Source organism: Seriola lalandi, unplaced genomic scaffold (genome assembly GCF_002814215.2).
Source record: "Seriola lalandi dorsalis isolate HSWRI2012SDOR001 ecotype SW California unplaced genomic scaffold, Sedor1 jcf7180002054763, whole genome shotgun sequence".
Taxonomy (NCBI): domain Eukaryota; kingdom Metazoa; phylum Chordata; class Actinopteri; order Carangiformes; family Carangidae; genus Seriola; species Seriola lalandi.
Genome location: NW_019525316.1, coordinates 1,182,144 through 1,203,214, shown reverse-complemented (window position 1 = coordinate 1,203,214; position 21,071 = coordinate 1,182,144). Strand labels below are relative to the sequence as shown.

Genomic DNA, 21,071 nt, shown 5'->3' with positions numbered 1-21,071 from the left:
AAGGGGGTAATAACTTAAAAAGGGAATTGGAAACAATTACTAAAACACACATGCCATGGTAATACACACACACAAGGCAAAGAGTAAAACCAATCTAATTCCACAAGAGCAATACCAATAAGAGTTTAGTCATAGCTCATCAACAATCCTTTTGTCTTTTCCTATCCCTCCTTTCTTCTCTCCTTCCTCTTTACTGTTTCTCTGTTTCTCTACCCAACTTCTGTTTTCAATTACAAACCTCCACAGAGAAATCAGAATATTCATAGTGTGTCTGTAATGTGAGGTTAACACATTCTGTGGCTACTGACATTTAAAAAGAAATCACAACCCCGTTCTTGTTGCCTTTGCATTCTCATTCCTTCCTCAGCACCAGATTAAATTACAAAATAAATGAAATATGCAGAGCACTGTGCGCGTGTGTGTGTGTGCTGTGGTGTGGTGTGAGAATGAGAGCAAGTCTAAATGTGCCTCTGTGTGTTTATGTAATATTAAGCACAGTAAGTCTGTGTGTATGGATGTGTGGGTGTATGTCTGTGTGTGCTTGTGTGCTTGTGTGTGTGTGTGTGTGTGTGTGTGTGTGTGTGTGTGTGTGTGTGTGTGTGTGTGTGTGTACACATGTTTGTGTGTATAAATATAGAGGTTCCTTGGCCTCTATTTGTCCACTTGGCTAACTTATTAATGTAAAATATAAAGTTTTGGTTTATTGTGGTACAGTTACCAATTGGTGCATATGTGTGTTTACAATATGTGTGTATTTTTGTTGGTGCATGCATTAATACTGCCTTGAAAAAAGATGGCAATGACTGGTAATGCTTTCAGGGGTCAGGACCAGTGTATTTGTGTGTGGCTGGGCTGCCAGTATTTATGTGTGATAGTATGATCAATGTATGTGTATCAATGCTTTGTGTTCACACACTTTTTCTTGTATGTGTGTCGACATGTCTGTGTCCATATGTGTGTGTGTGTCAGGCTGAATGGGTGACCTTTGCTTCCCTGCCCCCATCCCCAGTGTTATTAATTGCTGTGTAGTGGACAAAAGCCAAACAGATTTGTAACGGCTGAAGGCACCTCGATCTGTGTCGACCCAACCAGCCGCCACAACATACAACCCTCATTAGCCCTGTTCGGCACGCGGCACGTGCCCTCTGTGTTTCTGTGTGTGAGTGTGTGTGTGTGTGTCTGTGTGTTTGACTGAGTGAAAGAAAGAAAGACAGAAAGAAAGAAAGAAAGAAAGAAAGAAAGAAAGAAAGAAAGAAAGAAAGAAAGAAAGAAAATAAACATCCTTGAGCGAGAAGGTTGGAAAGCAAAATGTAAATGTGAGTCTATGTATACAATCATGAGAAACCTTAATTCCTTAAACCTTAAAATACATATTCCTGCTACTACAACGACTCATTAAAACTTATCTGCTGTTTAAGCTTATTATTGAATCTCAGCGATGATCAGTACGATTTTTCTCCTTAATGCCTTTTTGAGACACTAAAGAAGACAACATTCAAACATTCATTTATATTTATATTTATTAAATTCTTCCAAAAGTATTAAGTCACACAATTTGTCAAAATCCTTAACACTAGTGGTGAGATACCAACGATCAAACAGAGCTTCCTTCTTGTGGTCAAATTCAACAAAAGTCTGACTGTCTGCGTTTCTGCAATGCCAAAATTTCTGCTGCTATGCCTGGGGCACCAGTTCATAGCCCCTAAGCACAGTAGTTTTAACAGCATCATAGTCAAGAGCCTTATCTAAAGCAAAGGCCAGACATTCTTAGGCCATTTTAATGTATTCACAACTTGCTCAAACAAAGTTAAGTACTTATCCACATCCTTCCCACTATATAGAGGAATGAGATGAATGCATTTGTTCAAGTCAAACTCGTAAGAACGAGAGGTAGGCACAGCAAGAGAGGAAGATTGTTGTAATAAAAGCTCCTTCAAATGAGGCTGACTTTTTGTCTCCACCTCCATCTTATGCATCTCCAACTCATTACTAAGTTCTTTCTCCGTGATATCTAAGCAGCGCACTTCAATCTCCAGCTCTTTAAGTCGAAACATTTCAGACTCCGAATTGTGTTTAACAACAGGTGAGCCCATCTTTGGCATACAAGGATCGCAAGGCAAAATCCCCTTGTCAGAAAGCGCAGACCACAACTCCAATTTTATCATCTGTTTCCTCAAATACTTAGAAACAGTAATACCATAATGATCAGCAATGACAATCAAGTGCTCTTTTGTGCACCAATGGAATCCATCAAGACTGGGTTGTGCCACAAAATTGTTAATACTAAACTCCATCATCAAGAGAAAATGTCAAACAATTACCAACCACAAAATATGTGAAAAACACAAAGCCACCAGCAACTTATCCACTTACAAACCAAGCCTACAAACACAACAACAGTGTGGGAAAAAAAGAATCCAGACAGAGATGCCGAAAACCAAGGATGAATCTATTTTTAAATATAGCAAAAATGTGCTTAATAACGCTAAAGAAAACAAAAGAAGGGGAGGTTGGGCTGTTGCACTCAGCAAAAACTAATCTAAACCAAAACAAAAACTGATAATTGAACTACCAATGATCTCCAACCCAGTAACTAAAATAAGAAACTAAAATAACCAGCTTTGGACCGTGCTGAGGAACGAGAAAACACTGGGGGGAGAGTCCACTCCCGAAACATGTGGCAAATATGACAGCAGCCCTCTCCGCTCCTCAGGTCACTCCTTTTATTGTCAGAAACCTAATTGCCAGAAGATGCTTTACACCTACTGGAGAAACAGGTATAGAGAGAGTGCACCAGAGAGAGGAAGAGAGAGAAAGAGACAGGGAGAGTGGGGAGAATGAGGGAAAGAACAAAACAAACCCCCACAAACGGTGCGTAATAGCAAAACCGGAGCCACGCATAAAAATTGAACTGACAGTAGTAACAGCATGCCAGACTCTTAAAACACTGATGCAGATTTAGCTTTTGAAATTTAAGCTATTATATTAAAGTGAACAAGATTTTTAGACCTTAGAGGAATGAATACATACATACAAACATACACACACACGCACACACATATGTATGTATTGTTTTAAGAATGCAATATAATGCAGTGTGAGCACTTACTTTTGATGGCTGCTGAACTGTTGGACAAGCTAATCAAGCATACTTGAACTACTTTCAAATAACTGAAAACCTAACTGACATTTTCACCCTGGACTGTTAACTTATTTAAATGGCTAATATAGTACAGCTACATTTCTCACTTCTTCGTCAATTATTTACTCCCTGGTTCACAACGGGGCATAAAGGCCTGATGGGATATCAGAGAGTGAGGCATTGTGGGACAGCAGGCCACACCTGCGGTCGTCCAGGCCAGCACCAGAGCAGCTAATTGGCCAGGTTTTAAATATTTAATGGAGACTTGACCTGATTGGCTGTTTAATTGCTCCAATTAAATGATTCAATAGCTAGCAAGGAGGGGGTAGTCAGTTGGTCAATTTAGAAATTGACCAGCTCAATGTATTGAGCCCTCAGCACCCTCATAACACATCGTTTCCATTTAAGTGACTGACTGATTGATTAACCAGTTCACAAAAGTAGTAAAACCAATGCTGTGAAAACATGTGGAAGCAAACAATGATTCCAGTGTTGAAATGATCCCCAGTGAATATTCTTAATAAAGACTTTCAATTTCATACATTTTCTATACTTTTCTCCACTGTTTCACTCTCAAAAGTAATTTACTAAAAAGGCATGGAGAGCACCCAGATTATACTTCCACACACACACACACACACACACACACACACACACCACACACACCACACACTACACACTACACACCACACACACACACACTGAATATACAAATCCAATCAGACTGAAGGAGTGAACTTGTCTCCACCCAAACTGGATCAGAAAGAAAGAGCAGTTAAAGAAAGACTGACGCATAGAAGCGGAGAGTGATCGCAGGGCAGGCGTGCAGGCGTGCAGGCAGGCCTCTCTCCACCCTAGCAGCTCTCCTTTCATGAATGTCCTTGAGAGGGACACAAGAGAGGGAGAAATGAAGCAGGCTGGAGTAAAGAGAGACAGGAAAAAGTAGAAAGAGAAAAGGAGAGACACCATAGCATGAGAAGAGAAAAGAAGAATAAAATTTAAAAAAAACACTAGTGTTACTCAGCCTAGCAACACCAAGACTGTATATTCTCCATTAAATTCCTTTTTTTCTGTTCTCTTTAGGATAAGTTAAAAGATTTTGCCATGTTGTTGCAACATCACAGGGAAAATTATTCATCTGATTATGGCAGTAATAATTACCCAGCTGTTTATTGCAGATAGAGGAATAATTCATGTAGTCAACAGGCCATGTTGGTGGCGGTAGCGATGACACCAGCACATTTAGTAAATATGCAAAGCGGGCTTGCTCTGCTTTCCTAATTGCCCCCATCTTCCCACTGCATGCCCTTATTAAAGCCCAGGAACTTTAAGTGTCTCCCTGACAAAGTGATAAATTGTTGGGGTATCAAGGAAAACTGTGGCAGAGTGGGGACTGCGCCGGGGTCCTGACTTCATTAGGCTATGCAGAAGGAGAGGAAGGATGGATGACGATGGACACTGAGGCACAGTGAACCAGTGGCAGAGAGAGGGAGGGATAGATATAGAGCAAAATAGATTGAAAAATAGAAGAAGAAAGATATAGAAGAGAGGCAGAGATTGAAGGAGAGAGGTGGACAGAGGGCAGGGGATAGAAGAGGGTAGTACAGGTAGCATGTATGAGCTGGATGCTGTACCTAATGAAATGACACAGATGGTTTTGTGTGGGGGAGATCTGTCACAAGAGAGAAAGAGAGACTGAAACAGAGAGTCAGAGAGAGAGAGAGAGAAGAGAGAGAGGTTCGGCAGTCTATGTATTACTCCTATATCATTACCATGCGCAGCCGATCAGCCTGCGCTAAATGGGGACCATTAGTCCAACTTTGAATAATTTATACAGAGGGTTGGACAGACAGACAGACTTACAGAGGAAGGGAGCATGCTGGTGGATTAAAAAGTAGACCTTTGCAAGGTGAGTGAGCAGGCAGCGTGTGATCCAAGGGCTCGGTGGCTAACACAGAAAGGATATTTTAAATAAATGCCGGCACGGCGTTAATTGATCGTGACCCCAGCAGCACTAAATAAACATGTGATTAACTGGAGAAGTGAAGTGACCTCAACACCCGAAACCGCTGTGGAGGAGGGGCTGTGTGTGTGTGTGTGTGTGTGTGTGTGTGTGTGTGTGTGTGTGAGGAGAGGGGGTGCTTCAAGAGACTGGGGATGTAACTCAGTTGAAACAATACAACCAAATCAGTAAAATGGCATCACGTCACACTTCACTTCCATGTTTGTCTCATCTAGTTTAACTTTGTATTCAACTGTTTTCAAAATATACTATGTAAGAGGGTGAAAAGAGATAAATTTGAAGGAGAACAGTATAGCAATTTTCGATACCTTATTGTTCTTTTAGGCAGGGTCCAAAAAACTGCAAACTACAAAATGGTATTGTTATGGGCTGCAATATGTAAGCTGATCTGCCCAAGACTTACAACATAGCGTTTATTTTGAATAAAAATATCATTTGGAATGGTTTTTATGATACAAGTTTTCATAAGTTGTGTTACTTTTGGTCTAACTACACATAAACTACCAATATATTTTCACTATGACTTCTGGAAATGCTCATTCTACATACTTTATAATCAAGTTTGCTTGAGAAATAATGCGCACAATTATCTTTCATCACTAGTGTAGTACTCATATCTGAATATTTGACAAAGTTGTGTGTGTTAGTCTTTGTGTGTTATAAAACTGAAGTGACAACACTTCTTTAATGGACTTCAACAGCCTAGTCTGCCTACCTCTAAAAGGGGCAAGGAGTGTGGAACGCTGGTGGGGAAGTGAGGGGGGAAGTCAGTGATCCAAGGAGCACTTTAACAAATTTACATTTAATTTTAGCTGAGGCCTAAAGATATTTTCTGGTAAAATATATTAGCAACATTAAAAATGTGACTATTAGCTAAACGTGATGTTTTTTTTTTTTTGTCAAAAATAAAAGATGGCGTATCTCTAGCAGTAAGCCCTGGAGCACAGGATGTTTTATTAATGCATGAGCTGCGGTTCAAATCAGAGGCTAATTTTTAATTTCTTCACATCGTTCACTTCTCTCGCTCTTAGCCTCGAGCATTTTAGAGGACTTCTCTCTCGCTTTCTCTCTCTCTCTCTCTCTTCTTTCCACTCTACCTCTTTGTTTCTCACTCTCTTTCATTCCTTCACTTTTCCTTTCCTCTTCTCCTGTCCCTGTTCTGTTCCTCTGAGTTAACAACTATGCAAGTAAAGATCTTATCAACAGCTTTCACAGACACACAGACACACACACACACACACACACACACACACACACACACACACACACACACACACACACACACACACTTTTTAAGGTTATGGGTACACAAGTACACCTTTTAACCAATTGCCTTTACACAAATCAGATTAATTCATCTTGACTGATATGTACTAGCTGACCCGCTTCCTGTTTAAAATGTAGACCATAGGCAAAAATATATTTCAACAAAGCACATAAAGGGTAAATGATAGAAAGTGAGACAGAGAGTGAGAGAGGACAGAGGAGCAAAGTGGAGAAAAACATGAGACATAGTGAAGTACTGTGTTCAACAATTTCCTTTCCTTTCAAAAACTGGGAGCAAGGGAGGAGCAGGCTTTCATTCAGTTGCAATGATGTTAAACTATCTGCTCTCTAATATTCATAACCATTTGTTTTCCTATTTTACCTGACAAGTTCATTTTTTATGGAAAGTCGTTCCAGATAGCTCTTGCGTGCATAGAAGTTATGGATAGACTTCCTCACAAAGAATCCTCTCCATCTTCGCTGGATCTGTGAGGGATTAAAACATGACAGAGGTTTTATTCACATGGTGGTAGTGCGGTAATTATTTTGCTTAATTATTTACGAATATGAAAGAAATCAATTATTTAAATAACTAAAATTAAACAATGACACTAACAATTTACATCTTTTCAGTCCTTATTTTTTCTGTTTTGTTTGCTAATCTATTTTTTCTTCTTCCAACATAGAAAAATAAAACAAATACCAGCAAAGTACTAAGTCACAGAGACAAAGACATTGTTATACTGTATTTCCTTTCATTTTCTGCCATACTATGTACCATCTTACCAATGCTTCTTCTCATTACTTAACTTTTGAAGGACCCATGAAAAACAATACATATTAACATATGTATATGGGAGAAAACTTTTAAACCATGTATAAACATGCATGCAGTTTTTCCCCCTGGAGTGATGGAGGGACAGTCCAAGGTGGAACAGACAGCTGTCACAGCTTCATACGTTTAACTGTATCAGTCCACATTGATTGTGGAGGCTGCTAGCAGCCAGCACACCCACATATACCAGTGGACCATTTTAAAGCAAGGGGGCGGATGTCCTTCAGACTAATTAGGAGATTAAAACAATGGCAGGTAAAAGAATAATCACACTATGAGAAGAGGGAAAAGGAGAGAAGAGAAGGAGTGGAGGATGGGAAAAAACAACAAAGAGCAAAATGAGAATTAGCATTGATCTGCCAGTCAATAGATAATTTTAAATAAAGTAATTGCCCCTCCCAAGTTCTTGCTGACCTTTGTTGACTAGTGAAATCAATGCTGTTGAATCTAATACAAATCCAGGGTGCGGCATGTAAACACTGGTTTCTATTACGGCCCTAATACATTATCCTCTGTTAGCTACCACGCCGTGATAAAGACAACAGGAGGGAAAAAAAAAAAAAAAGACCCAAATTGATTCAAAGGAAATGTCACAAGGGGATTCTAAGATGATTGTTTCTCCCTTTGTGTCTCTCTTTCTCTCTATTTACACACTGAATATTTCTTTGGTAAAAGATGGTCTGAGAGTAGAGATGTCCCTCATTTATTTTTTATTCTCTCTTTCACTCTTTCTCCCGCTCTCTATTTCATTTTCATACACATGAACAAAGACTATTGCTTTAGTCTCTCCAAAAGGCCAATTATTCAGAAGAGATTCTGAGAGACTGAGATTGCATGGGATTGCTCACAGTTCTGCCAATATTTTGTAGGATATGAGCAATCCTAACATCCTAACATACTCTATCATTAAGTCTTTCAACAGGTGGCATCATAAAAAAGACTGGTCCAGGTTCAGTTATTAAATATATTTTCACTATATCCTTTTATTATTTTTTGTAACTACTCTTAGTTAGAAGTTTAAAGTTACACTTAATTGATCAGCCTGGAGAATTTCTTCTCTCTATATGTCCCATGGTATGTGTTTAGGAGCTGTGGGCAGTTCACAGTGCAGCATCAAGGGACCAACACCACTTCTGTGGCCAAAGCCTCGGTCAAGGGCAGTGGCAGAAATGTTCCTAATATCCTCATATATGTCTTTTGTGGTGTGAGAAAACTGGAGCACCCAAAGAAAAACCTGGACAAACACATAGAGTAAAATGCACACTTTGCAAAGAAAAGCATAATTTGGCCCTTGTGGGGTTCAAACCCTGTACCTTCTTACATTGCAAACGACTAAGCCTCTTTGTTTCTCCAATCACATACATTTCTTTTTCTATTAAAATTCCTATTGCTTCCTATAGGAAACTGGTTATTTTATACGAGTAATAAAGGCCTCTAACTTCAGAAACTTCCAATTTGCTCGACATGGTGATATCACCCCTAAACTTTCACCCTGTGACATAATACAGCTGGGTCAAACACTACTCCTAGATACATGTCGCTCCTGTAATGTGACATTTATTGAAAGAACAGGGTGGTCAGCTTGATTTGTTTGGGTTTCTATTAACACTAAAACTTGAAGCCCTCAATTTCCTGGCTCTTCCACGAATATGAAAATATTGTAACCAACTGGACAGCAACACACACTCTTCAATAAACACTAGTGTTTTTTTGTTAGCCAATAAAACCTTTTAATGGTTTAGGCAGAGTGAAACTGTTAGCCAAAAGAGTAGACTATATGGAACTGTAAAAATATAAGGTTTCTCTGCCATATCCTTGTGTAAAAATGCCAAAGTATCAGTCACAGCCACAGTGCTATGATTTATGAGTCAGACAGTAGTAGCTGCTGAAGGGAATAAGGGGAACATTTTAATGGGAATGAAGACTGAGGAAAAATAAAAATATAAAATACATATTGCTAAGACTGTGAAACATGTATTTATATAAAGGATAGCATTCACCAATAGGCCTCTTACCAAACTTTGTGAGTGAACAAAATAAGGATCAAGATTATACATGAAAAGTGGACAATGTTGTTAGTAGACATGGACCAATTAACGTGTAATGTGTAGAATAATTTTGAAATAGCAGAACAGTATAATCAGAATTTTGTGTATTTTAACTGTGTGTAATTGGCTTAAATGATGATACAAATTAAATTGTGCAGGGATGTCAACATGAAGACAAATGTTAAAAAGCAAGAAAAAATACTGCATTAAATAGGAAGAAGATAAGATTAAAGAAGTTGTTATGATGAAATTTTGTGATTAAGTGCTCACAGGCTGCTATTCATGGGGCCTCTCATTTACAGCGCACACAGAGAAACAGAGTGTCCCCCCACCACGACACTCCATTTGCTAAAATAAGACACTGTGGTGATATTTACCCTGACCGCCATCTCGTTGTAGAAATTCATCTTCATGATAAAATATGCCGCCTGTGAACACAAAGGAAAAGATGGCGTTACACCTTGTCTCCCGGCCCTCTGATCTGTCCACAGCAGGCGTCAAAGATAAAGAGCTCTTTATACATAATACATTGCACAGAGGCAGCACAGATAGGGCCACTGTAGAAGGGAGGGAGGAGGGAAAGGGGCAGGAGAGAGGGAAAGCAAGAGAGACAAGAGAAATGAGAAAAAGTCAGGGGAATGGAGAGAAAGAGGGGGAGAGAAAGGAGGAAAGAAAGAGAGAGAGAGAGAGAGAGAGAGAGAGAGAGTGGTTAGTGGGACTTTGTATCAAGGGGAGAACGGTACTCTCTTAATACACCAACGCAGACAAGGGCCAAGAAAATCTATGGTAGTCAAGCAGTGAGCTAATGGAGATGTATGACGGCCAAACGCTCTCCTCTGGATTTCATAATCAATGACAGCACTGCCAGAAGAGACTAACAAAAGGCCAGAGAATATTCAGCAGCGCACCCGACAAGCCGTCGCACACCAAACGTGCCAGTCGACCACTGGGGGCACATTTCAGCAGCAAACTGGAGAGTCGGCCATAAAAGGGATTCATATCTCAACATGTCTTTATTAATAACGACAGGGAAGAGAGGGAAGAGTGGAAGGGGAAGGAAGACAAAGGCTTGAAAGGAGGCCGTAAATTCAGCTTGATGTTTTGAGATGAGGCTTTGTGCACGTCACATTACACATGATAAGGTCCGCAAGAGTGAGAGAGAAAGACAGAGAGAGAGGAACGGAAGAGCAGAATCTTTCAGGATTTCAAGACTAATTCAAAATAGTGCACTGTGGCAATTTTGAGTGATTCAAATTAGTGCTCGTCTGTTTCCAAATGAGACCAAACAGCCTCTTTTTAGCCCATATGTGTGTTGTGACACATCCTTCATCGTTTATTTCAACACCCCTCGCCCCCCAACCCATACACCCCCCCCTTTCCATTTCTTGAACGTCTCCCAAACGGCGGCTGGCAGTTATGCTTTAACAAACAGTCAATTTACAGGCATGATAAATAGCTTGTTGTGATACGTTTACAAAACTCAATCCAGGGGAAAATTATACGTGAGAGCGCTGGGTATTGGATCCGGTATCAACAATCTGTTCAATTAAGAAGCAGTTGCAGGCAATATGCTGAAAATGGGGCCTTGTTTTACTAAAGCACACACATACACACACACACACACCGTACACACTTCTACTCTTTCTTTCTCTCTCTTCCTTTTCCACACTCTTTCTATATGCATCCCAGGAGTTGCAATATAGATGGAATTCCTTATCATATTGCATCATATTTCCTAAGTGCTAATTTCCCAATGTGTAATGAGTGAATTATATTTCTTAAGGTCAGACGCAGGGACTTAGGAATATAGCAATTGAATTCTAATGCATGCTATCATAACATAATCAATATATCTATAGCCTTTCCAGGCGCTTGCTTACCTTCACCATTTGTCTGAAACGTGCCCTTGCTGTGAAGCCTCGCCATATCTTCTGTATAATGATTGCCTTCTCGTGCAGATGCCTGCAATAAAGTCATATTGGGGAGACGAGGGATGGATATTTTCCAGTAGTTAAAATGAAGGAAAACACTGAAGAAAGTTATTTAGATACAGATGGAAGTAAATTAAATTCTGTATTTTTTTATTTGATCATTTGTTTGCTTATGCTAAGAAACTGAGAACAAAAAAACCTACAACCCAAAAAGCAAGAAAATTAATTAATCATCACTAGAAATACAAGGGAGCTGCAAATAAAAAAATTAAAAAAAGATAAAAGATTTGGTTTCCATGTATATAATGCAATGCAAATAATTAATTCACTATACAACCCCAACATTGCTACTGATGTAATATACTGTGCTCTCTTTTTTGGTGGAAAACAATAAAGAAAAGAGTGATTTCCTGCACACAAATGATAAGTTGTAAAGGACTTCAATTAAAAAGGTCAGGGAAACATTACCCTTACAAACACATGCTCTCACAAAGACACACACACACACACACACACACACACACACACACACACACACACACACACACACCATTTCTGTTCCTCCAGGCTTTTCGATCATGTCCGATGAGCCTTTCACCCCCTTTAAGTCAGCAGCACACATTTGTATTCATCTTCAAACATACTCTAAATGCAAGTCCACTGCGATTCTCTGCTTCCAATGAGGCCATCAATTTCCAAAAGGCCATTTATATGCCCAGAAAATCAATGCTTATAGTGGGTATAGCACAACCCCGGAGTTGCACTTAGGCAGCTAAAATTGTTGCTAATTATCCACTTAACGCATTGATCAATTAACTAAAGTAATCTGAATTAACCTACTGTCTGGAAGTTTGTCTGCTGACCCTGCAGAATGGTGCTGGGGTCACAGCATAGGAACAGGCACAGAGATAGAGACATTCATTTCTCTGCGTGTGAAAGGAGCACAGAGTGCAAGCGACATTTCTTCCTCCAGGCCATTTGCAAAGCTCTAGAAGTGGGATAATTATGGGAGTGAGCTGGTATCAGGGTTTCCCTTGAAATTAACTCTTTGAGTCCTGTCTGAATGTTTTTCAACCCCCAAAGGAAAAAGCAAACCTCAAATTAGTATATGAAATATTAAGGCTTGTATTCTATTTTGCCTGTGGCACACAAAGGAGTACCAAAAGTCTCATTAGACTAACACACACCCACCGCCCATACGTTATACCTGAGGTAAGCCTGCACCTTGCAGGCTCTGAACCAGCACTGAATCCGGGTGGCAGCTTGGTTTTCCTTCTGTCTGTTCTCCTCAGCTTGGCTAAAACACAGAAGACACAAAAAATAAAACAGTGTACTATAGTTACATTATCTCACTGTGTTAGCATATTAACGTTCAATATGTCGTAACACTAATCGGTACTTGCAAAGCTCACAGACGGACTTTGTTGTGGGTCCTATGTTGTTTGCTCTACAGGTGCTTTAGAGTTTTATTATTTAATGGCCATATAATTTACCTTCCTTATGGCACCACTACCATTGCATACACGTAACAATATGAATATGGTGCCCAAATTCTAATATACACAACCGTGTTTGTAAGGAACAGCTCACAATAGTACAACAGATAAAAGCGATGGCAGCTAGCTAGCTTACTACAAACATGACAAGCTAGTTAGCAGGTTTCCCAACAAAAGCATAACTGACATTTTAGGTAACGTAATGGTTTGGCTTTGACGCCAATATTGCTTAACGACAGCCACAATGGTCTTTGATAACTGAATAAAACTTACTCATACATAAGATACATACTTGTTTCTGAAGAAGTATTCCTTTCTTAACTCTTCAGCTTCACTTTTTATTTTCAGCAGCTCCGCCATATCTACTCAGACGTGAGTTTACTTGTTGTCTTGACGACGCAGCTGTTTCCCAGGGTCAGAGAGATGCGTTCAGAATCATCTAGTAAATAGGAACTTTCTTGGGAAACATGATGCTTAATACCTACCTTATGTTGACACATGTCGACATAATCTGTGAGGTTAAGGGCACCTGTATATATATGTAAAAGGCACCATGGTGCTTAACTGCAAAATCTGCCCTTTGATTGTTGGTTTTAAAAACTTTTCACAACATTTAGGTTTTTAGCATTTTATTTAGATCCTTGGACACTTCTGTTTTCTGTAAGTGTTGTTTTAATTTCTGGGTAATAGTTCCTGATTTACAGAAATAACTTTAGACCTCACTTTCTGTGTTCTATATTTCTCATTTGATTTCTAAAAGAAAAATAAAAGAGCAAAACAAAATCTAGTTTTAAAAAAATGAACAAATTGACAATTCCATGAATTTACCTCTAGATTTTAATTTACTTAGATGCACTTAAAAGTCTTGACCTTTTTTTTTTTTGGGCTTTCTAATGTAGAGACTTTTGTTTCATGGGAGAAGCCTGGCTGTTGAGACAGAGGATGCTGTATCCAGCAAAATTGATGGATTTGAACCTCATATAAATTTTGGAAGTGTATGTGATGATTTGTTATTAATTTTGGAAGTGTATGTGATGATTTGTTATCAATTTTGGAAGTGTATGTGATGATTTGTTATGTTGCCATCAAGTTTATGTTTAAGTGTCTTGTAAGCCCATACGGGCTGGGCACCATATAAGGTGCAGGACACTCTAATAAACAATATTCATGCATTTATAAAAGTCTGAATTTGCTTAAGCATAGGGTCAGCATGTATTATTGTACAAAAGGAATGATTTAACAAAAAGAAAGTCCTAGTTCAGATGGACTCGCTTCTTCTCACCAGACACTGTACTGCCTAGTATACTGAAGCAAAAATACAGTGTAAATAGTATAGCCTAAGGATTGGAGAAAAAAAGAAAAAAAAAGACACTTTAAAAATGGCTACTCTCTGGATGCAGATTCTGGATCTGTGTATTGATCTGCCAGCTGCCTCACTTCTTCAGTTCATCCCTCCATCTATTTTCCCCCTTACCTGACGTTATCACCCTTCATCATTCAGTTATCAGTTTATTTCTCCCTTCCCTATTTCCCATCATCTTCAGTCCTCCACTCCTCCTCAGCCATATTCACCTGTCAAAATGATCACCTCAGCAGGGTGTGTGTGTGTTTGTATGTGCACTATTGTATCTGTGCAAGGAAAGATATCTGTCTGGCCAATGGTCAGAGGAAAGGACTGTCTGTATTATAGATTGCTCCTTAGAGACAGGAAAACGACAAACAGCAAAAGTGAATGAATGTTTCCCGTGTGTGTATATCTGTCTCCATGCTCTTTCATGTCTGTGTGCAGACATGCATGTTTCTCTGTAAGCCAGTATGCTTGTTGAGAATCTTATTCTGTCTCTCTGTCTTTCTCTGAGGCCAATTTGCTGTCTGAGGGCCACCACAGTGGTGAAGAGCAGTAGGCAGACGTCCTAGGTAGAGTTATGGCTGGAGGGGTGAACCCATGGTGGCTCAGCCCATCCATCGAGGGGCGGCAGGAGAGAGGCCATCCTGGTAATTACCAGAGAAATGTTGTTGTGACAGACTGTATGTGAGCGTGAGAGAGAGAGACAGAGAGATTCTTAGGGAAGTGTTGTTTTTGACAAGACTGTAAGGATGGCTGGAAGCCATTCGTCCTGCTACAACACTGATTAGGTGTCACCAGGTGTGTATCTGTGAGACAGCAATGCAGAAAGGAGAGTGAGAGCACTTCATAAAATGGCATGATGCTTACACTCTGTCTAATGACCCATTTCTAGACCCAGCCAGACCATCACCATCTCCACATCCCTCTACACTTGTAATACACTCCTCGATCAAGTCAGTTCCTCCCTTCTCATCTGTTCTGATATCTTCACCTTCCGTCTCTCTCTCTGCACTTTTCCCTGTTCTCTCCACTTTTCTGCTTCTCTTTTTCTTTCTTCATCCCCTAACTCCTCTCAATGAAACCATTTTTGTTGCTCACTGGGGCAATAATTCCTTATCCAGCATTACTAATGTATACGCACTCTCTCTCTGTCTCTCTCTCTCTCTCTCTCTCTCTCTATCTCTCATTCTATCTCTCCATACGGGGCATGTCATTTAACATGCCTCCAGTCACCTCTCACAGTCAGGAAGCTCATCCAACGAGTCATTCTCCATGCCCATTGTTCCTAAATGAGGGCCATATGCGCTGTGGCCAGCACTGGTCATAAAGACCCATGCGCACACCAGTGGTGATACCAGTGTCTGTGAGCAAATGTGTGAGTGCATGTGTGAGACTGTCATACACTGCTCTGCACGATGCGTGTGTATGAATCATTATTGTGTGTGTCAGTGTATGAGTGATTATATGTTAGTGTCTGTGTATGTGGGCCTGTGTGTGTGTGTGTGTGTCTGTCTGTGCTTGTGTGTCCCTAAAGCCACAGTAGGGTGCGGCGGATGGAATGTGTGTTTCTCGGCAGGGCCAGTTCGGCCATTATTATTAAACATCTGTCCGCAGCACATTAATTCCCCCACTCTGATGCATCCCTCTTTGCCCAGGGATCACTTAATTGAAATCCATAATGACTCTTTCTTCTCTTCTTTCCCACACTGAGCAAAGTGAAGCTGGAAAATGTATTTTAGACAAAAAAAGAGGCTTGTACCAGCTACTGTCAAATCTTTTTCTCACCCACTGTCATACTTTTTAACAGCCTGAGACATTTTGAAGGTAACACACAACATTTTGATTTTGTGAAAAACAAAATAAATGATACTCACATTTCATTAATAAACCAAATAAATGTTTTATGTCCTTTTTTGATTATTGATGAATTAGTCCCAATATAGTCTTAAATAAAATAATGAAATTAGGTAGAAAATAAGAAATAAACCAAATAATTACAATTAAAAAGTAGTTGATAGAAGATTAATGATGACATGTCTATGTGAATCAATTAGATTGAAGTCTAGCACAAAATAACATATTCATCTCAATTACATGATGGATGGTTTTAAGTTTTTTTGCCCCATGCCAGAACATGAGGCTGAGGCCACATTGTTTCTTTTGTACAAAGCTTTTCTTTTTTTCTTCTTTTTTTTAGGCTTACTTTATGGTGGCATCTGGTGCAAACACTAGATCAGTATTTAATAGAATCTGTCCCAAATCAATTAATACCCAAACATTGTATGGGCTGTATGTGCTTACTTTTCATCTTATCATTTTAATGTCAATATTGTGTCCATTTGAATTTCTATACCAATAAATAACTGTCAACATTTTACTGGGGTTGTGGATAATTCTATCATTTCAATCATTTCAATAGTGGTGAAATGTTAATTAAAAAAGGATACAAAAATACTTGTTGTTATGTATTCTATGTTGTTCATTTTAATCTTTACAACATGGACAAAATACAAAACAGGATAGCAATGTTTGTTTCTCTAAAATGACTTTAGTGTCTGGTCAAACTGTTTCGACCAAGTTTTATTGAATCTTTTTTTTAGGATCATTCAGGGTATTTTCATCCTAGGCCCTGTTTCCCATCTTTTTTTCTTTTAAGATAATTAAAATTCCCCACAACACACACGGTGCTAACTCCAAAAATTGATTAAAGCACGTGTAGTTTGAGCTGATGTTATCTATGTGACACTAAAAATGTTAGTGAAAATATGGAAAGAACCAGATCCCGAAGCTCACCTAGAGCTCAGAAAGGCCTGAGGGAAGCCCCAGTCTTCTAAACCAAAACTATGCAAATTGCTCATTCATATTTTCCACCTGGGGCTGCTGTTACTTTTTACAGTGGCAATGCTTTTAAACCAATTTGAAGCCATCTCTTTTTCCCTCTCCATCCCATCCCCTCCCTCCTTTCCTCATTCCCCATCCTAATATCCTACTAATGGATAAAAACTATGATTGTGCTGGTAGAGGAGAAATATCATACCTTTATTAGCTCACCTATACCCACAGAGAGAGCGAGAGAGAGAGAGAGAGAGAGAGAGAGAGACAGAGACAGAGAGAGAGAGAGAAGTAATGAATTGAGCATTGTATAAAATAGTTTAATGCAGGGGTGGTTCATCATTATTTGTGGCGGATTGCGCGCAGACAGGGGTGATCCATTAGTGTGGTCGTTTCCATCTGTGTATGCGTGTCTCAGTGTGTGTGTGTGTGTATGTCCCACCCAGAAGGACATTCGCTGCTGCCGGCCCCACTGTCACAATGAGAGATTCATCACCACACTCACACATGCACACACACATACACACACATACACATACACACACACACACACACACACACACACACATACACACATACACACATGGGCTACAGTACACATGTGGCATCATTGTTCCATCATTACTCCTCTCATTCTTCTTTTAAACAATTTGTCATTTTGTTGTCTGTGTTGACACACGCATGCACACACATTCATGTGGCAGTATGTTTTCTGTGTAGACGGTCAAGGCAAGAATTACAAGTATTGAATTGGATTTGAAAAAAAAATCTAAATGTAATGATATGCCAAGATAGAAGTCATTATTATAAAAGTGCAGCATCTCCAAATCTCCATCTCACTCTCCAAACCTACCTACCTCACAAATTGTGTGACCCTTATCCATTGCAGGTATTAACACTTACAATATCTTTTCCTGTTTTTTGCACAGTGTCCCCTCTAAAGTATATCCTATGCAAAATCAGTCCTGAAATGTGCATTTCAAATGGCAGACAAACTACACTCCGGTGGACAAGTTTGCTCAATAACTACATGCAGCGTATGCATCACTAGCAAAGGTTTTAGTGAATGTGGCTGAAAAAGTTTGTTTTAAGCCTCTCCTATTTTGAAGTAATGTTTTTTTAATTATATCATTTCACTTTTTATAGAAAGGAAGGAAAGCAACAGAACAGCAAACAAAGGGGAGAAGAAGAGAATAAAGATAAGAGCAGACATTTTTAAGTTGCATGATTGCTACATCTGATGGCCATTCCTCTACCCCCACACATCCACACCCACAATCACATTCTCCTTTCAAAATAAAACCCTCAGTAGTTTAATGGAATGTAGATTTTTTTTTCTCCATGGACTCAATATTGTAGAGGGAAAATAAATCACCCAGTGCATACTCTGATCATGGCGGGGAGTAGGCATGCATCTGAGGATTCTCCGTCTTCTCCATCTCTGTAGCACTTCACCACTTACACTTCACTTGTTCTTTTCATCTACCCACACCCATCCACTAATGCGCTCATCTCTTGCTCTCTTGTTCTGATTCCTGTCTGTCTTTTGTGTGCTCTGTCTGGTTTGCATTGCTTACTAGCTTTATCTTTGTCTGGCCAGGCTTTTTAACATTTTGCACTGTCTCTTTCTCTGTTTCTTTGACATTAACCTCTGTCTCTTTGTTTCTCGTGGGACTGTCTTCTCGTATAAAACAACCCCATAGGTTGTCTGTGCAAGCGACTTATTATGACCCATGGTTACATTTTATTCATGGGCAACCGCTAGTGACTGCGATACTTATGGCAGGAGCAGAGGAGGAAGTTGGGTGACCAAGACTGAAAAAGTGCAATAGGGGTTGTCGTGGATGGATGGGCTGACAAAACACAGGACATTCACACAAGAGTTTATTGTTCATTTCCAAAGTGAAACCAATAATCATCATCATTTCTTTTATTCAATACTGTTATACAACGTTAACCGCATTGTTTTTATTGGAACCTTGGCAACAAATGTCCTTGACAACAAATGTCCTTTAACCTTAACCCTAAGTCTAACCCGTCCTTAAGGATGCACTTTACCCAAACCACGACCTTTTCTTGACATAACCAAGTAATTTTTGTGCCTAAACTTAACCAAACTGTGACCACTCCACAACCTTAACTGTATGTTTGTTATTGTTACCGTGATGACGAAGGTCCAGTGTACCTGCCACTGGTACGTTCCTACAGGTCATATTATTGTTTCCAAGATAATGAATGTCTGTTATGCCGGCAGTTGGTATGCTCCTATGGGTTGTATCAGAGCATAGGAACAAGCAACCTGTATGGCTATTTAGTATGGAGAGTTTGTTTTCTCTGCCCTGCATTTAATTATGAATCTTTTCTAAAAGTACTGTAGTCTGAACTTCTGAACTCACAAACACACACACACTCAAACACTCTCACACTCTTGCTTCTTTATGAGGTATAACAAACCTCGAGCATGCCTGTGTGTGTACTGTGAATGTGCTATCATCACAAGAGCTAGTCTATTTCTCTTTGCTCTCAGCTAATTGGCACGTGAGAGAGATCGGCTGGAGAGGTGGCCAGACCTGACAGTGAGTGTGTGAGTGCGCGCATGCGTGTCAGATGTCCTCTGGCATGCCTCAGAGAGCTAATCATAACCACACTGCAGAGATTAATGAAGTCAAGAGCAATCAGCCCTGACACACAAACAGGGACACACACATGCACACACACTCACATACATGCACACACACAGGAACGTATACTGGCTCAGATACATTGGACCTTGTTTAGTTGAGGCAGTGACATGTGGAGTTACTTAATGATTAATTGAACATCTTCTTGTGTGAACATCTGTAGCTACATATGTTGCTATTGTCAAAGTTCCTTTTTGCATGCTTCTTAACTTGTGCTCTGCCCTCTGGAGATGTGTTTTTTTTCTCCTGTAGAATGAATGCACATTATGCTGTATGGGGAAAAGCAGAAGATTTCTACCATGTCTACCATAAGCAGTTTAATGCTGGACAGATGCTGGGTTGGGGAACTTCTGATGAAATTTAAAAGGAGGACAAATTGACTTCTGTGTCTGCTGTAATACCTTGCCTAATTCATGATAGATGGAGGATGGGGTACTTCTCTGGAAATAAGAACGAATGGGACATTAATGTAGTTTTGTGACCTTCAGCATCTGTTTGAAGCCCCTTATGTTGACAAGCATCATTTGTTTTGAAGTAAGTTTGAGCAAGAAATTGAGCAGTCGAAAGAGAGGAAAGCTACAACCTTAATTGGCGAAATGAGCGCTAATTACCAATTCACAGTATCTATAACTTCTAGCTTTGGTCCCGCAAGAATACCAAAACCAATCCCATTAAAAACATTAACCCAGTGAATGGTGAAAGCTTTGTTGTTGTTCCCTAGTGTGGGTGGGACAAAAGGGCTCCTATTCGTCTGTCTGTTACACGTCCAGAGACGAAACAAGAGACAAGAGTTAACAATGGTTCACCAGAGGGACACTTTAACCTTCTTAAATGACTGCTGGCTCATCTCTGTTTACTGGACTGGATCTCCCTTCCGAGCAAGATCAGTCAGGGGACTGGTCAACACTAAAAAGTTTAGAATGAAGGACCAACAGCCAGAGGCCACCCAGCCATGTGAACCACCTCACATCATTTTTAAGTCTGGGCCTCAGGCAGGCGGTAATGGCGATGGACTTATCTTAGCTGGGGGCGCACCTGCCTTTGGGCCAGCAGGTTCCCCAGACACTGAATCTCCCCCTGCCCAATTACACACTTTTTAGGGGTTGGCCATGAGTCCTGCCTTTGGGACCCCAGGACTACAGCCACCATCTGCAGATCCTGCTCCCAGTTGTCACACACAATGATGACATCATCCACATAGGCTGCAGAAAACGCTGTTTGGGAAAGTGCTCCCTCAAACTGGTTCCATGTGACACAGGGGAGACCGTGCAGGAATCTCTATCAGTGCCCAGAATTAGGATTTCCTGTAGCAGGGCAAGGCAGTCCAGTGCTTGTCCCAGTGGGGTCTGGTCCGATGGCTGCTAGTCCATATTCCGGGTCCCAAACCCCTCCAATATGATAAAATTGGCTGTGTTTTGGCAGATACAGGATCACATAGGGAGTTGCACACCCCAGTTAGATTATTTAAA

The 21,071-nt window shown here is 40.1% G+C and overlaps 1 protein-coding gene across 1 annotated transcript in view; it reads right to left on the bottom strand.

Moving 5' to 3' along the window:
- spata17 (spermatogenesis associated 17) overlaps positions 1-13,121 on the bottom strand; it is a 43,024-nt gene extending 29,903 nt beyond the window's left edge. The window contains exons 1-5 of the mRNA XM_023425007.2: positions 13,034-13,121; positions 12,453-12,542; positions 11,195-11,276; positions 9,692-9,742; positions 6,814-6,917 (exon numbers count right to left, since the gene is read on the bottom strand). Coding sequence (XP_023280775.1) covers positions 6,814-6,917; positions 9,692-9,742; positions 11,195-11,276; positions 12,453-12,542; positions 13,034-13,101 — 395 coding nt within the window. The 5' untranslated portion in view covers positions 13,102-13,121. The remainder of the gene's footprint in view (positions 1-6,813; positions 6,918-9,691; positions 9,743-11,194; positions 11,277-12,452; positions 12,543-13,033) is intronic.
- Positions 13,122-21,071: the final 7,950 nt, after the last annotated feature.